The sequence below is a fragment of the Peromyscus californicus genome, unplaced genomic scaffold (genome assembly GCF_007827085.1).
Source record: "Peromyscus californicus insignis strain IS unplaced genomic scaffold, ASM782708v3 Scaffold_4__1_contigs__length_199733344, whole genome shotgun sequence".
Lineage (NCBI taxonomy): Eukaryota > Metazoa > Chordata > Mammalia > Rodentia > Cricetidae > Peromyscus > Peromyscus californicus.
The window spans coordinates 71,953,484-71,968,907 of record NW_026294562.1 but is presented as its reverse complement, the minus strand read 5'-3'; the positions used below and the strand labels follow the sequence as shown (position 1 = coordinate 71,968,907).

At 42.2% G+C, this 15,424-nt stretch overlaps 1 protein-coding gene across 1 annotated transcript in view; it reads left to right on the top strand.

Annotated features, from left to right (window-relative positions):
- Positions 1-15,424, top strand: part of Acadsb (acyl-CoA dehydrogenase short/branched chain) — a 44,973-nt gene that overhangs the window by 8,175 nt on the left and 21,374 nt on the right. The window contains exon 2 of the mRNA XM_052714189.1: positions 14,036-14,204. Coding sequence (XP_052570149.1) covers positions 14,036-14,204 — 169 coding nt within the window. The remainder of the gene's footprint in view (positions 1-14,035; positions 14,205-15,424) is intronic.

Here is a 15,424-nt window from a genome sequence, read left to right as displayed (position 1 = left end):
GCAAGTTCAAGGCCAATCTAGTCTACATAATAAGTTTCAGACTAGCCAAAGCTAGTTAGTGAGATCCTGTCTCAAAATTTAAAAACTAATAAAAAGGTTTTTATTTTTTTAAATTAATTATTGTGTATGAGTGTGTGATGTTTGTGTGGACATGCATGTAGAAGTCTCATTTTTTTGTAGGTTCTGGGAATTGAACTCAGTGTGTGATGTTTGTGTGGACGGACATGCATGTAGAAGTTTCTCCTTTTACCTTTCTGTAGGTTCTGGGAATTGAACTCAGTGTGTGATGTCTGTGTGGACGGACATGCATGTAGAAGTCTCACCTTTCATCTTTCTGTAGGTTCTGAAATTGAACTCAGTGTGTGATGTTTGTGTGGACATGCATGTAGAAGTCTCTCCTTTCACCTTTCTGTAGGTTCTGGGAATTGAACTCAGTGTGTGATGTTTGTGTGGACATGCATGTAGAAGTCTCTCCTTTCACCTTTCTGTAGGTTCTGGGAATTGAACTCAGTGTGTGATGTTTGTGTGGACATGCATGTAGAAGTCTCTCCTTTCACCTTTCTGTAGGTTCTGGGAATTGAACTCAGGTTGCTGGACTTGTGCAGCAAGCACCTTTACCCACTGAACCATCTTGCCAGCCCAAAGCCTGCCTTAGAAGTGGTCATTTCCTCCCTAAAAAACCATTCAAATTTCCTACAGAGATATATCTGTGTTCTCAGAAGTCAGTTTATTCCTTCTATGGTGTAGGTTCCAGGGATCAAACTCAGGTCATCAGGCTAGGCATTGTGTGCCTGTACCAACTGAGCCATCTCACTGGTCAATAGCTGTGTTTTCCATGAAAGCCCTGTCTACTTCCTTCTTTTTGTCAAAGTTAGGAATACTGTAGTCACACACACACCCCTTATCCTAGGGAGAAGGATTGATTCACAGGCTTGCACTGATGTCTGATATATACTTCGTGTGCGTGTGTGTGTGTGTGTGTGTGTGTGTGTGTGTGTGTGTGTGTGTGTTTTCAAAGGTGCAACTGTGGTATTGTATTCCCCCAAATATTGTGCTTTCTAATAAACTTATCTGGGGTCAGAGACAGAGCAGCCACGATATTAAACATAAAGGATAGGCAGTGCTAGCATACGCCTTTAATCCTAGCATTCCAGAGGCAGAAATCCATGTGTTCAAGGATACAGATAGGCATGGTGACTCATCACACCTTTAATCCCAGAAAGCAAGCCTTTAATCCCAGGGAGTGGTGGTAGAAAGCAGAAAGGTATATAAGGCGTGAGGACCAGAAACTAGAAGCATTTGGCTGGTTAAGCATTTGACTGGTTAAGCTTTCAGGCTTCTAGCAGCACATTTCAGCTGAGAGCCATTCGGATATGAGGACACAGAGGCTTCCAGTCCGAGGAAACAAGATCAGCTGAGAAGTTGGCCAGGTGAGGTGGCTGTGGCTTGTTCTGTCTCTCTGATCTTCCAGCTTCACCCCAATACCTGGCTCACAGGTCTGATTTTATTAATAAGAACTTTTAAGATTGATGCTACAAGCAACTGTTGGCTCATATGATATGTGCACACTTCTAAGAATTGCTAAGCTGTTTTCCAGGGCAGCTATACGAGTTCATATTCCCACCAGCAATGGTGGGTTTCATGTTCTCATTACCCTGGCCATTTGATGTCACTAATATTTTATTTCAGACATTCTGCTAATGTGGTCTGTGGGTAGAAAACGACAGAAAACAGCAGGCATAGGAGCAATACCGGCTAAATTGATATTACATGATTTTTGCTAAAGACAGCCCAGAAGGATCAGACATCCCCTGAGAAGGAGTAGAAGGGGATCTTGTTCAGATATCAGGTGGGGGTTCTGACTGAACTGACTTAGTGGGGTGCTTTTGCTAACAGCGGACTTCACAACGAGTTACATGAGTGACTCTAAGAGAAAGTATAAAAGCCTAACCTACGGTGTTTGGCCAGACCAAGACAAAACCCTGCAAATTTTAGACCAGGTTTCATACTAGTTATCTGGGAGGACTTTTGGATGTAAGGAAGCCCAAACCTCATGGTGGGGTTCAGGTAGCTCTTTTGTCTTTAAGCTCCCCAGGTAACATGGACGTGCACCCTCTGAATGTTTGGTACTGAGCCTTCTGAAACAGACAGTAAAGAGATGAACAGAAGAGGCATACAAGTTTATTACAGACAAAGGGGAGTCAGGAAAGAGAGAATCCAGTAACTCGGGTTTCAGGGGCCGGTACTTTAAGAAGACAGACTGTTGTCTCAGGCCTGTCTTAGGGAAACCAGGTATGTGAAAGGACTCATTGGAAAGGAAAGAAGGACCCCAGTGAGCAGAAAGACTGCTGGGATATATATACAGGCTCAATACTATCTCCATCTCTCAGCATGCCTCCTTCTTTCACGCAAGAATGTCCTTATCATAATGAGAACCTTTGTTTACTAAATATTGTGATTCTTTAGATCAGCTATAGCCAAACTTGTGGGCTACACTGGACAAAGAATGTCTTGGGCATACATTAAATCCAGAGGTGTCCAAGCTGGGGCCAGCAGTTGCAAAAAGCATACATTTATTTTGCATGACATTGTCATCTATACAGTTCTTGTTCAAGAACTATCCTATGAAGCTTCAAAAACGTATTGCAGAAACACATATAACAGAGCTGGAGAGATGCTCAGTGGTTGGGAGCACCTCTGCTCTTATGGAGGACCTGGGTTCAATCTCTAGCACCCATGTTCATGGCTTATAGCCACCTAAACTCTACCTCCAGGAATCTGATACCTCTGCTTTTTTGGGCCCCCTACTCACTTGCACATGCCTACACACAGACACACGTGTACGCATAATTCAAAAATAAAAATAAACCGTGTGTGTGTGTGTGTGTGTGTGTGTGTGTGTGTGTGTGTGTGTGTGTGTATAATGAAAAATCTCACAATGTTTTAAGTAAGTATTTGATTTTGGTATTGGTCTGCATTCATAGCCATCTTGGGCTGCATGTGGCTCTTGGGCCATAGGGTGGACACTTATAAACCAAATATTTCTTATATGTCTGCTTTTAGTTAAAAAAAAATAAAGCAGCAAATGACATGCTTTGTGTTAGATGATCCACATTTTGAATTTATCTGAAGTTTTCAAATGTTCTACTTAAAACAACAACAACAAAAATGTCATGGACTGGCCCATCGGGGGTACCACGACCATAGGGGGACCAGAGCTTGGGTAGTCAGGAAGGCAAGGATTCGGCGAATGACAGACAGACAACACACTCAGAAGTGGTTTGAATCTGCTGCAATTTTACTTCTGCAAATCAGTAGTTTATATACAGAAAAGAAAACTGTCAAGTCATACAAGGAACAACAAGAGCTTGGCAATAATTCAATTACATCATCTTAAAAAAAAACAGCAAGCACACAATTATTAATCGGCGCTGGACATACCCCTTCACTCACAAGGACTTTATGACCCAAAGAGCAGTCTGTGTTTTTTAAACTTAGTACGGTCCCTGGACTTGTGTGGGCTTCTTGCAGCTGTGGCCTTCATCTTTATCTCAGCCGCTCGCTAGTTTATTACGCACTTCTACTGTTCTGGTTCTCATGACCCACTTAGCCAATTTGGATGTTGCAGATCCTCCCTAAGTCTTTCTTCAGTTCTTTTATCACATATCTGTTTTAATATAAAACCTTTTTACCTGCTGGAATATGGACTCTTGTACTTTTACTCCTGTAAGGGGAAGGGGTTCTGCTGCAGTCCTTAAGTTTTCCATGCTGAACTTCCTCAACAGAGGGGCCCACCATCTGTCTCCTATGAGATAACGTTTTCTGTCATAAATCACTTTAGTTGGGATTCCTAAAGGATTCCTAGTGGGTGAGTGTTCATTCCCTAGAAGTGCCTGAACTGTTATACTTTGTATTATCTAATGGCTTGAGGTCTTTAATGAATAGCTCATTCTGCTATATCTAAATAAGGTCCATGACCAGCTTCCCCTTTCCTCCATAGTTCACAACACAAGCATTCATTAGTTTTGACTGTGTTTTATAGATTAATTAAAACATTATCAGAAAAACAGTTATACAGAACCCATAGCCCAGAGAGCTCATGATCTGTGAAGCACGTCTCCTTCAAGAAGGAGGCATAACACGGACACTCTGCCAGGGACCTCCAGGGAGCTTAGTCCCGTGGGACACGTATCTCCCGTCCGCTATTATTGACATAATTGTTCATGTCACACGGACGACACTGGAGTTGGTGTGGCACAAAAACCCTGTTTTAGGCTGTTGAGTAGCCTCAGTCAGAGGTGTCATCTATAGCAAAGCTCAGGTGTGTGACCTCCAAAATTAGTGATGTTCTCATAGTCAACTAAAAGCAAGTAAAACTAGAAGGTTTTTTTGGGTTCCCTAGTTATCCCCTCTTCCCAGAGGAGAAGGAAGTGAGAGATGCTGGAAATTTTAGAAGACTACAATAGTCCCCCTCCTCTGCAAAGTGTATTTTCCTAAATGCCCAATGGACATCTGAACCTGTGGTTGGTACCGTACCGATGTCTATAATGCCCTTTTCTAGCTTGAGTACCTGCCACACACATCACTCTGTGGCCATTACTTTTGTAGCTTGAGATGCTAGAGTAAAAGAAGGATGAATTTCTTTTTACGTCTTCGCAGTTTCATGGATCATTTGTTTTTATTATAGATCCTAGCAACCTCACCATTTGTCTGGTTTTGTTTTTCTTTCCTTATTAAGGTAGGAACTGTAACCTTTCATTTAAAGGAAATACTAGTTTCTTTGGCACATCCAAACTGCCGGGCTGACTTCTCTCAAACTTTAGGGCCATTATTAAAAAAATGTAAGTTATTTAAACATAAGCACTGTTGTGATGCACATTATATTGGTAAGCTGTCATGTGCTGTTGGTGCTCACTGAGAGGCTGGCTCTGGAAGCAAGGTTGTCTCCCCCACCTCTGTGACAGGGAGAGGGAAGGACAACCCCGAAGTAAACACGGTTAGACGATACGCCGTTCCCAACCCAGGTTACTGTTGTTTATGCTATAATATAAAAATGCTTACAGTGAGACTAGGAAGAAGTGCAGCGGTGCTGGAGCTCATCCGTGGAGAGAAGATGGACTCTTTCTCTCTGTGCAGGATTGCTGACACTTTGGCCAGTTGATCTCTGCTGGATGTTCGTAAGCACTTGATTTGATGTTCTCTGTCTGCTGCTTGCTATTTGTTCTTTTACTTGGAAACGTTACCCAGCAGATATTCTGCTTTGTCCAAGACTCTCTCAATCTGGAATTCTCGCTCACTGTTTGAAGGGGATTCCCCAGTTCTTTCTCGTAGGGGTTTGTAAGCCACCTGATTTGATGACGTTACTTTTTGTTTGTTTTCTCAATCGGGCTACTCCAGTGTCTCTACTCGTGAGTGCCCAGTTTGATAATGTTTTGCCATCTACTCACTATTTATTCTTTTATCTTTTGCTCCCTATCTACTTAATAAACTCATACACTGAAAACCAAAAGTACAGCTCCTATAGATCATTCTCTGAACTGTACAAAACAGCTGTCATACAGTCTGTTTGATAACCTGGCTGTCCACACAGTTATCAGTGGGCCAGCTGGACAGAGTTAAGATAATGGGAAACTTCGTTACTCAGTATGGTTTGCAATTTAAAATTGTATATGGTTTATTTCTGCAACTTGTCCATTTACTATTTTCAGACCACAGATCGAAAGAGTGTGGAAATCAGAACTACCGATAAAGGGGGCGGGGCAGGTCACTGAGAATGATTTTTAGGGAGGTGAATGGACTCAAGGACAGTAGTAGTCCGGGGCAAAATATATCTGAGCTCTGAGTCACACTAGTCTTATCCTACAGTTAATCTTCCTTGTTTGAAACAGCCTTGGGTGTGTTGAGGACATCGCCTTCTTTCTAGAAAAACTTACCTTAATCAGATAAGGCATCCTCAGGGAAAGTCATTGTTCTCCTGACCGTCAGGAGAAAGGAGCCAGATAGAGGGAGGGAAGTCAGTTATTGGGAAATGTTTCCAGAATAAACCAGTTTATCTAGTTTAACTTTTAAGCTAGATATAGTTTAAATATGGTTAAAAAAAGATATATATAACTTTTAAAAATTTCCAAGAAATAATCCTTAAATATTATGTTGATTGTATTACCTAAAACTTATTTCTAGCATTTTATATGCACATTAAGAAGTTTCAACAGAAAAAAAAAAAAAGGAAAAAGCCGGGCGGTGGTGGTGCATGCCTTTAATCCCAGCACTCGGGAGGCAGAGGCAGGTGGATCTTTGTGAGTTCGAGGCCAGCCTGGTCTACAGAGGGAGATCCAGGAAAGGGTGCAAAGCTACACAGAGAAACCCTGTCTCAAAAAACAAAAAAAAAAAAAAAAAGTTTCAACAGATCCTGGATAGATGGCTCAGCAGTTAAGAGCCCTTACTGCCCTTGCAGAAGGCCTGGGTTCTGTCCCCAGGGCCCAGCCACCTGTGACTTCAAGGGATCTGACTCCCTCATCTGGCTGACATGGGATCCTATAAGCAAATATACTCATACAGGCTTGCACATCTACACATAAATACAATTTTAGAGAATATGTTTTAACATTAAAATTTTTGTCAAGTATTCTTAATGAAAGAGCAGAAACTAATATAACTGACACGAACCCACTTTTGCTAATATTTATCTTCAAAGAAATAAACAATAAAAACCCCACAGTTCTGCCGGGCGATGGTGGTACACGCCTTTGATCCCAGCACTCTGGAGGCAGAGCTAGGTGGATCTCTGAGTGTAGCTTTAGAGCCTGTCCTAGAACTCGCTTTGTAGACCAAGCTGGCCTCGAACTCACAGAGATCTGCTTGGCTCTGCCTCCCGAGTGCTGGGATTAAAGGCATGCGCCACCATTACCTGGCCCATGTTGATATATTATTTCCCTGGTTTGCCTTGATGACTATGAAATACTGTATTAAATCAATATAGCACAAAAATTTAGCCATTTCTTCATTAATATTTAATTGACTCTTTAATTTTTTATACTTTTGCTGACTTCACTGTATCCTTTGTATGTGTGTACTTGTGCCTATGACTAAAGTAGAATTGTTGTGTCTTACTATAAATATGGCATCTTAGTCTGTTTATAATGCTTTAACAGAGTGCCGGAGAGTGGGCGACTTACAGAGATCAGACATTTATTCTCTTATAGTTCTGAAGTCTGGTTTGTCCAAAAGCAACTCACCAACAGAATAGATTACCTTGTGTGGGCTTCCTTGCTGAGAACCCTGTGACCTACATGACTGACTGACTCAGAGGGGAAGTGAGTGGAATACTGTTTAAAGTCTCTTTTATAAGGGAGTATGGTTTTAATATAAAATGCCCCCTCCGGCTTATGTGCGTGAACACTTGGTCTCCACCTGGCGATGCTGTTTTGAAAAGTTGTAGATCCTTTAGGAGTTGGAGACTAGTTGGAAGAAGTAGGTCTCCGGGGTAGCCTTGAAACGTGTAGCCTTGCCCGCTTCCCGTCCCATCTCTGCTTCCTGATCCATCAAAACGTAAGCAAAGTTTCATGTTTCTGTCACCATACCCACTAGCCACTCCCACCAGCACATCTTAGCGCTGCTATGGTGGAAGGCATCTTCAAACAGTGAGCCAAACAAAATACATCTTTTCTATTGCTTCTTGGAAGGTGTTTGGTAACAATGATGAGAAAAGTAACTAATACAAAGGCATTTGAGTCCATTCACAAGAGGGGAGTCCTTCGGCCTCATCAACCTCTAAGAGGCCTCTCATCTTAATACCACCCTATCGCCATTGAGTTTTAATACATTTTCATTTTAATTAAGTTTTAACTCTTGCATTTCAAAAGGGTTCACTTAAGGAAACTGGGTGAGTGGTAGGGAAAAAGAACTTTCACAACTCATTTATAAGTCATTCCAGACAAAGCTTTGCAAAAAAAGGAAAGTTGCCCTTGATCTAGGAAAGGGAAGATAAATTCTCAGCAGCATAAAGAGATTGTTGTTAAAGAAGAAAATGTGGGTAAGAATGTTTCCAGTATTGTGAAATGATATTTGTAAAGGTCAACATGGGATCTCAGCTGGAAGGAAAAAAATAGATTTGTTGATAGGCTTGAAAATCTGGTGACATGCAAAAACAAGTTTAGCACCATATTTTATCAGAAAAGCCAGGGGACAGGTATTGAGGCTGTGGTCAGATAGAGAGACCTTAAGAGACAGCAGTAGTGAGTGACATCTCAGAGCAGATGCACAATAACATTGTGTGGAAGTGGGGATTCACTGGATATGAGAAGAGGTCATGACCAGAATGTCACTTGAGGTGGCCTCTGGACTGAAATGTCCTAACCTCCTGGTAGGTGTTGGGTGGAAAGAATGTTTGTGATGGACGCAGTACATCAGGGCATTTGTCCAGGAGGGCAGAACAAGGGTCAAGGGTAGAAAGGGTGCTTTTGGTAACTTTCCTGAGTCTGAAGAGACAGGGCCTCCCTTCTTTGTCCTTCCCCCAAGAAGATGGCGCTGTAACATTCTCAAGTTTTAGTGGGAAGTTCAGGGACCCTTCCTCCTTCCTCTAGGAAGGGAGACTGTGAAAGAAGAGTTTCATGAGGAAAGCAAAGTTACCGTGCATCTGGGAAAAGGGAAAAAGTGGTTTCAGCATCAGGAAAAGCAGACTTTCCTCATGCCCTGTGTCAGCAGGGGATAGACAAAGATATACTTCTGGATCTGTCTCAGAGAGGTAGGAGCCAGGATGGCACGCAGGGCAGAAAAACAGCGACTGTAGGGATTTAGGACAAAATGCAACTATGTGTATTGAAATCTCTCCTTTTGCCAGTCTGACTGAGTCTTTGCAGGTCAACATGGCTTCTGCAATGTGTTCTTCGCCTTTCCTGGGCTAGAAATGCAGTTGGATATTGAAGCACTCTAGGAACATTTAAAACAACACTTCATTATGTTCAAGCATAGTGGAAAGGGGGTCCTAACTGACACAATGGATAAATGTAGCATGAATAATAACAGATTTGCCAGAACATTCTACAGTCAAGCATTTTTAGCTTTCCAGCACCTTGAGCGCAGCATATGTAGCAGTGTAGTAAAAGTTTATAGACCTTTCCTCAAAATGTTTAAAATGCATAAAATAAAAGATATTGCATTATAAAGGAAATCAATTATAATGAAACAGTTATAAAATGTCTTAATGTGATAGAGCAGTGTGTGCTTTTTAAATACAGCCTAGCAGTCATTCTAATAACCTCTGTAATTTTGCCATAGTGATGAACAAAAATATATTTCAAGATATTGGTACTAAATAGGTGTTATATGAAAATGGCTGTGATTTCTTTTGGCAGAGTCACATTTATTGCTAGTATTACCAAAATGTGTTGCCCACATTCACAATTTTTTTTTTCCGAGACAGGGTTTCTCTGTGTAGCTTTGCGCCTTTCCTGGGACTCACTTGGTAGCCCAGGCTGGCCTCGAACTCACAGAGATCCGCTTGGCTCTGCCTCCCGAGTGCTGGGATTAAAGGCATGAGCCACCACCGCCCGGCTCACATTCACAATTTTTTAAATGCTGTATTTTTGTCAGCAGTTAATGAACTAAAGATGCCACTCCTCACCCTTCCCCAAGTTCATGGACTTGATCGTTCTAGCCATAGTACATCAGAACTCTCTGGCCAGCTGAGTAAAAACGTATTAGACTGGAGCTAAGGAAAGGATTTGGCAAGGCATAAATAACCATTATGCCATTCAAGCAACAACTGCTGCTCTGTACAAAAAAAAAAAAAAAAAAAAAAAAAAAAAAAGTGATGATGTGGTACAATGGGTTCTAGCTGCAGAAGATCATTTTGATGGAGTGGATACCAAAATTGCAATGACTATGGTCAATGCCAAAGCACAGGGGAAAGCATTAGAAAAATCAACAGTGAAATCCTGGTTGAGCAGTTAAAGGCAAGAGGAGGACAAATTTCCTTTCCTTTATTATCAACTACCAAGAGACTAAAGGACTCACTCTTGATGCTTTGGACAGAAATGGATTCTATTCACAGCACTTAATCTTCATGTTTTATGATGATTGTATACTGTTTTGAACTTTTTAAAAGCTCATTTGCCTGTTATCTCCTCCGGAACCTGAAGTCATTGTTAGTGGGTTGAACTGGTGTGTGCTTTGTCAGTAGCGATATGGAGACGAAGGGGGCTCATGACTGTGTCAGCAGGAAAAATAGGTATTATCGTAAGACCCACTGGCTTCTTAAGTTTCTCAGCGGTGGGCTTTCTTTTAAAGATCAACTTAGGTACAAAGGTGATATATTGACTAAGAGACAGAAAGAATTCTGTAGTGGGCTCAGTGAAGTAAATAACCTCCCCTAGAAATGAGAAATGTAGGCCAGTGTATTGCAGGTTTTGAAATGGATAGGCGAGTTTCACAGGCGGTTTATGGAGGTAGTTGGCTCATTCTTTCATTCCTTGGACTATATATCGAGGGCACAATCCAAGACTCCATCACCAGCACTGAGCAAAATTGCCCTGTATTTATTTCTCTCCCACTTCCATATTTCCACTTCCCCCCATCCTTTCTTCCTTTTGCCGGCTGCTACAGCTTGCCTGCTACAGCTTGTCTCACTTGGCTGTTAGCAGCATTCCTTCCCAGCTGGAGCCTCTTTGCACTTCCCATTTCCTGTTCTTTTTTTCCTTGCCTGTCTCATCAAGAGGAAAATAATGTGTTTCACCCCCTCCTTCTTCCCAATCTAAAGTTCTTGTCACAATTCTGATTTTAATGACAAAGGGTGTTATTTGGGCAGCTTTTCCCTAAACTGTCTTCTAATTCTGAAAACAAAACAAAACAAACAAACAAAAAAAAAAAAAAACCGAACTAGAAAAAAAGTGGCAACACATGTTTTTCTTCCCTGGCCAATGGTTCTGTTGCCCATGTGGATATGTTTGTACTTCAGCATACAATTGCAAAGAGTCAGTGACATGCAACGAAGGTTGATCATGGTTTCAAACATAGTGGTTCTGTGTCTTTTTCCCTGAGTTAGTGAATGTATGAACAAAGCACCAAGAGAGCACGTGTCGCTATAGTGATGCTACATTTGTTAAGGGGTTGGACCACTCCAACAGAGAAGCCCAAAGATGGCAAGTGTCTTAGTGTTTTTATTGCTGTGAAGAGACACCATGACCACAGCAACTCATATAAGAAAAACATTTAATTGGGGTGACTCGCTTACGGTTTCAGAGGTTCAGTCCATAATCATGGCAGGGAGCATGGTGGCATGCAGGCAGACATGGTGCTGGAGGAATAGCTCAGAGTACTATATTTTGCAGGCAATAGGAAGTCTACTGAGACACTGGGCGGTGTCCTGAGCATAGGAAACCTCAGAGTCCACTCCCACAGTGACACACTTCCTCCAACAAGACCATGCCCACTCTAACAAAGCCATACCTCCTAATCATGCCACTCCCTATGACATTATGGGGGCCAATCACATTCCAACTGCCACAGCCAGCAATGGCGGCAGCTAACAGTTTGTATTCTCACTACCATCTCCAATAGCACTGCCGCCGCACGGCTGGACTCTAAGTAGCTGTAATAGAAACAGTCACGATATTTATTGAGCGCCTACTAAATGATACTGTGATAAACCTTTTACATAGATTGTTTTATCAATCCTCACAAGACTCCAAGAATTTACCTGCATTTTACAAGAATAGAAACTAAGATTGTAAGAGATTTTACCTGAGACATTAAAAAAAAAAAATCACTTGTACTCCTCTTGGTCATTGTTCCATTGTTGTGAATAGACACCATGACCAAGACAACTCTTATAAAAGACAGCATTTAATTAGGGGGTTGCTTATCGTTTCAGAGGCTTAGTTCATTGTCATCATGGCAGGGAGCATGGTGGCGGGCAGGCACACAAGCAGGCAGGCAGGCCGGCAGGTAGGTGTGATGCTGGAGAAGTACCTGAGGGCTACATCCTGATCTGCAAGCAGAAAGAGAGAGCCTGCGCCTGACATGGGTTTTTGAAACCTCAATGCCCATCCCCAGCGGCACACATCCTTTCACAAGGCCATGCTTACTCCAACAAGGACACATCTCCTAATCTTTCCAATTAGTTCCACTCCCTGGTGACTAAGCATTCAAATATATGAGCCTTTGGGAGACATTCTTATGCAAACCACCGTACCCTCCAAAAACAATGAAATCACTTGCCAAAATTGCATATTTATTACATGTCCAATATTAAGATTTAAGCTTAGTTCCTTTAGACTCCAAAACCTGTTTCCTTAACCCTTGTCCTACCTTGTCTCCCCATCCTGACAGTGGTTAGTCATAGACAACAGGAGTATTGTACTCCTATCCAAGAAGTTAGTGAAATGACAAATGTCCTCAGAGAACAAGTCTAGAAACTTGTTTCCTCGATGGTTAAAGGTTATCTAGGCCCAGGGAGATGGCTCAGTGTTGGGAACAGGTCCTGGAAGCCACGTGTAGTGGCACACACCTTTAATCCCAGGAGGAAGAGACAGGGGGAATCTCTATGAGTTTTTTTATTTTGTTTTGTTTGTTTGTTTGTTTAATCATTTGAAGTGGAAAGTCCACTTTATTTATTTATTTGTTTGTTTGTTTGTTTGTTTGTTTGTTTATTATGTATGCAGTGTTCTGTCTGCATGTATGCCTGCACACCAGAAGTGAGCACCAGATCTCATTATAGATGGTTGTGAGCCACGATGTGGTTGCTGGGAATTGAACTCAGAACTACTGGAAGAGCAGCCAGTGCTCTTAACTTCTGAGCCATCTCTCCATCTCCCTCTGTGAGTTTTGAGGCCAGCTTGATCTGCATAGCAAGTTCCAGCATAGCAGGAGCTATACATAGAGACCCTAAGGAGAGGAGGGGAGGGAGGGAGGAAGAGAGGGAGGGAGGGTACTGTTTTGCTTTTTCAGAGGACCCAAATTCAATTGCCAGCACCCACATCAGTTGGCTCATAACTGCCTGTAACTCTGGCTCCAGGGGGATCAGACACCTCTGTAGATGTAACCAACCGTCTTATTAAATAAGAAATACAGAACCAATGCAAAGAAGAAAGCCAAGAGATCAGAGCTAAGAGCCTTACCCACCTGCTGCAGCTAGCCTCTTCAGCCAAGAGACCTCTCTGAAAGAGACCTACTTCCTGTCTGTTTGTCTTTATATAGACTTTCTGTTCTGCCTTCTCATTGGTTGTAAACCCAACCACATGACTGCCTCGTCACTGCCTTTCTGTACAGACCTCCAGGTCTTCTGTGGTTGGTTAAAGGCGTGTGTCTCCAATGCTGGCTGTATCCTTGAACACACAGAGATCTACCTAGCTCTGCCTATCAAGTGCTGGGATTAACTTCATGCAACACCAACGCCCAGCTTTTGCTATGGCTCTAATAGCTCTGACCCCCGGGGCAACTTTATTTATTAACATACAATTAAAATCGCATTTCAGTACAAATAAAATATCACCATACACCTCTGGCCTTTGTGGGCACTGGCCCTCATGTGTGCATACCTACACACAGACCACACACACATACACAGAATTAAAAATAAAAATAAATCTTTAATTAGAGAGTTTATTTAGAGTAGCTCATTGATGGATAAAAGAGATACCATACAATATTCAAGTCATTTGTGTTTTAAAGACAGTGAATTTTAAAATGTACTAAATTCAGCTCTCTTATTTTGAAATGTAGATGTAGGATATAAGAATCAGTGATGGGACTGGAGAGATGGCTCAGTGGTTAAGAGTGCTTACTGCTCTTGCAGAGGACCCAGGTTTGGTTCCTAGCACCCATATCATGGGGCTCACAACCATCGAAATCTTTAGATCCAGGGGACCCAATGCCCTCTTCCGCTGGCACTGGTACAGATGTGATCTAAATAAACTCACATAGACATAAACTCACATACATATAAGTACATCTTAAGAATTCATGATAAAGTTATCCCCAAAGAAACTAACATTCAAATTGCTTCCTCCTATGTGTTATGTCCCTTCTTCTATCGCAGCCATTCCTAAAGCTACGAAGAAACTTCCCAACTTGCTTGTCTTCTTGGAAGATTCCTCGTGTCCTCAAATCCTCACAGCCAGAAGCTCAACTCAGTCTAACAAACAATGCGCTGCCCTTTGCACCTCTGCAGACATTTTCTGATGAGGAAATGATGATGAAGAAAATAGGTCAGTACATTTCTCAGCTTCATCCCGTTAGCCCTCTGGTTACGGGTTGGGTCTACATTGGGAAACTATACAAGACAGCCTGGAAGATATGATGGTCTCTGTTGTCGTTGCTCTGTTTGGGGGGCGGGGGTTGAAGGGAGTTTGTTTATTTTTGAAACAGGATCTTGCTGTGTTGCCCACACTGGTCTCAAACCCCTGGGCTCAAGTAACCTTCTTATCTCAGCCTCCAAAGTAGCTGGGATTTAGAGTCCTGAGAGTGGAATTTTTCATATAATTTTTTGAAAAATAAAAAAAGGTAAATATACCAATATAAAAACAACAGCAGAATAAAAGGCTATGTTACAAGTTAAGGTTTCCCCATCCCTGTTCCCTGATTCTCCAGTTCTTTCTAGAAGCTGCTTCATTGCCAGTCTCTTATATAGCCCTGGAGGGAGGGCATGGTGCTAACTGTTCTACAATGCACAGGGCAAGCATCGCCACAACAAAGGCCTGCCTGCCTGCCTGCCCTGCCCCAGAACATTCTTAGTACTAGACAGAGAAACCTTCCTGTGTGTGGCCATGTAGCTATTAAAAGATGTTAGATGGGCGATATGCTGATGGAGAAAGATAACCAAGGTATAAGTAGGGAGACAATAGACATCTGGCATGGTGATGCATGCCTTTAATCCGGCATTCCAAAGGCAGAAGCAAGCAGATCTATGTGAGTTCAAGTTCAGCCTGGTCTCGTAGGGAGTTCCAGGACAACCAGGGCTTCACAGTGAAATTCTGTCTCAAAAAAAATCATAATAAATGGATAAGAGGAGGAGAAGGAAAGCGAGGAGAGGGTTGACTGTGTCTTCTGGCTGCTTTGTGTAAGAGAAGGAAACCGATAGGCAAGGTGTCTAGGCAGAGCTGTACAGAAGACTAAAGGGAGCTTTCAGGAGTTTACAAGTTTAAAATGGTTACCTTTGGGGAAATGAACTGAAAATCCAGGGCAGAAGAATAAGGCTTTCACTTTTCATTTTGTGCCTACCATATTATTTTTATATATTTTTTAAATTTTTTTATTTTTTCCAAGACAGGGTTTCTCTGTGTAGCTTTGCGCCTTTCCTGGAACTCGTTTTGGAGACCAGGCTGGCTTCGAACTCACAGAGATCCACCTGGCTCTGCCTCCCAAGTGCTGGGATTAAAGGCATGCGCCACCACTGCCCGGCTTGTTTTTATACTTTTGCTCTGAAGGG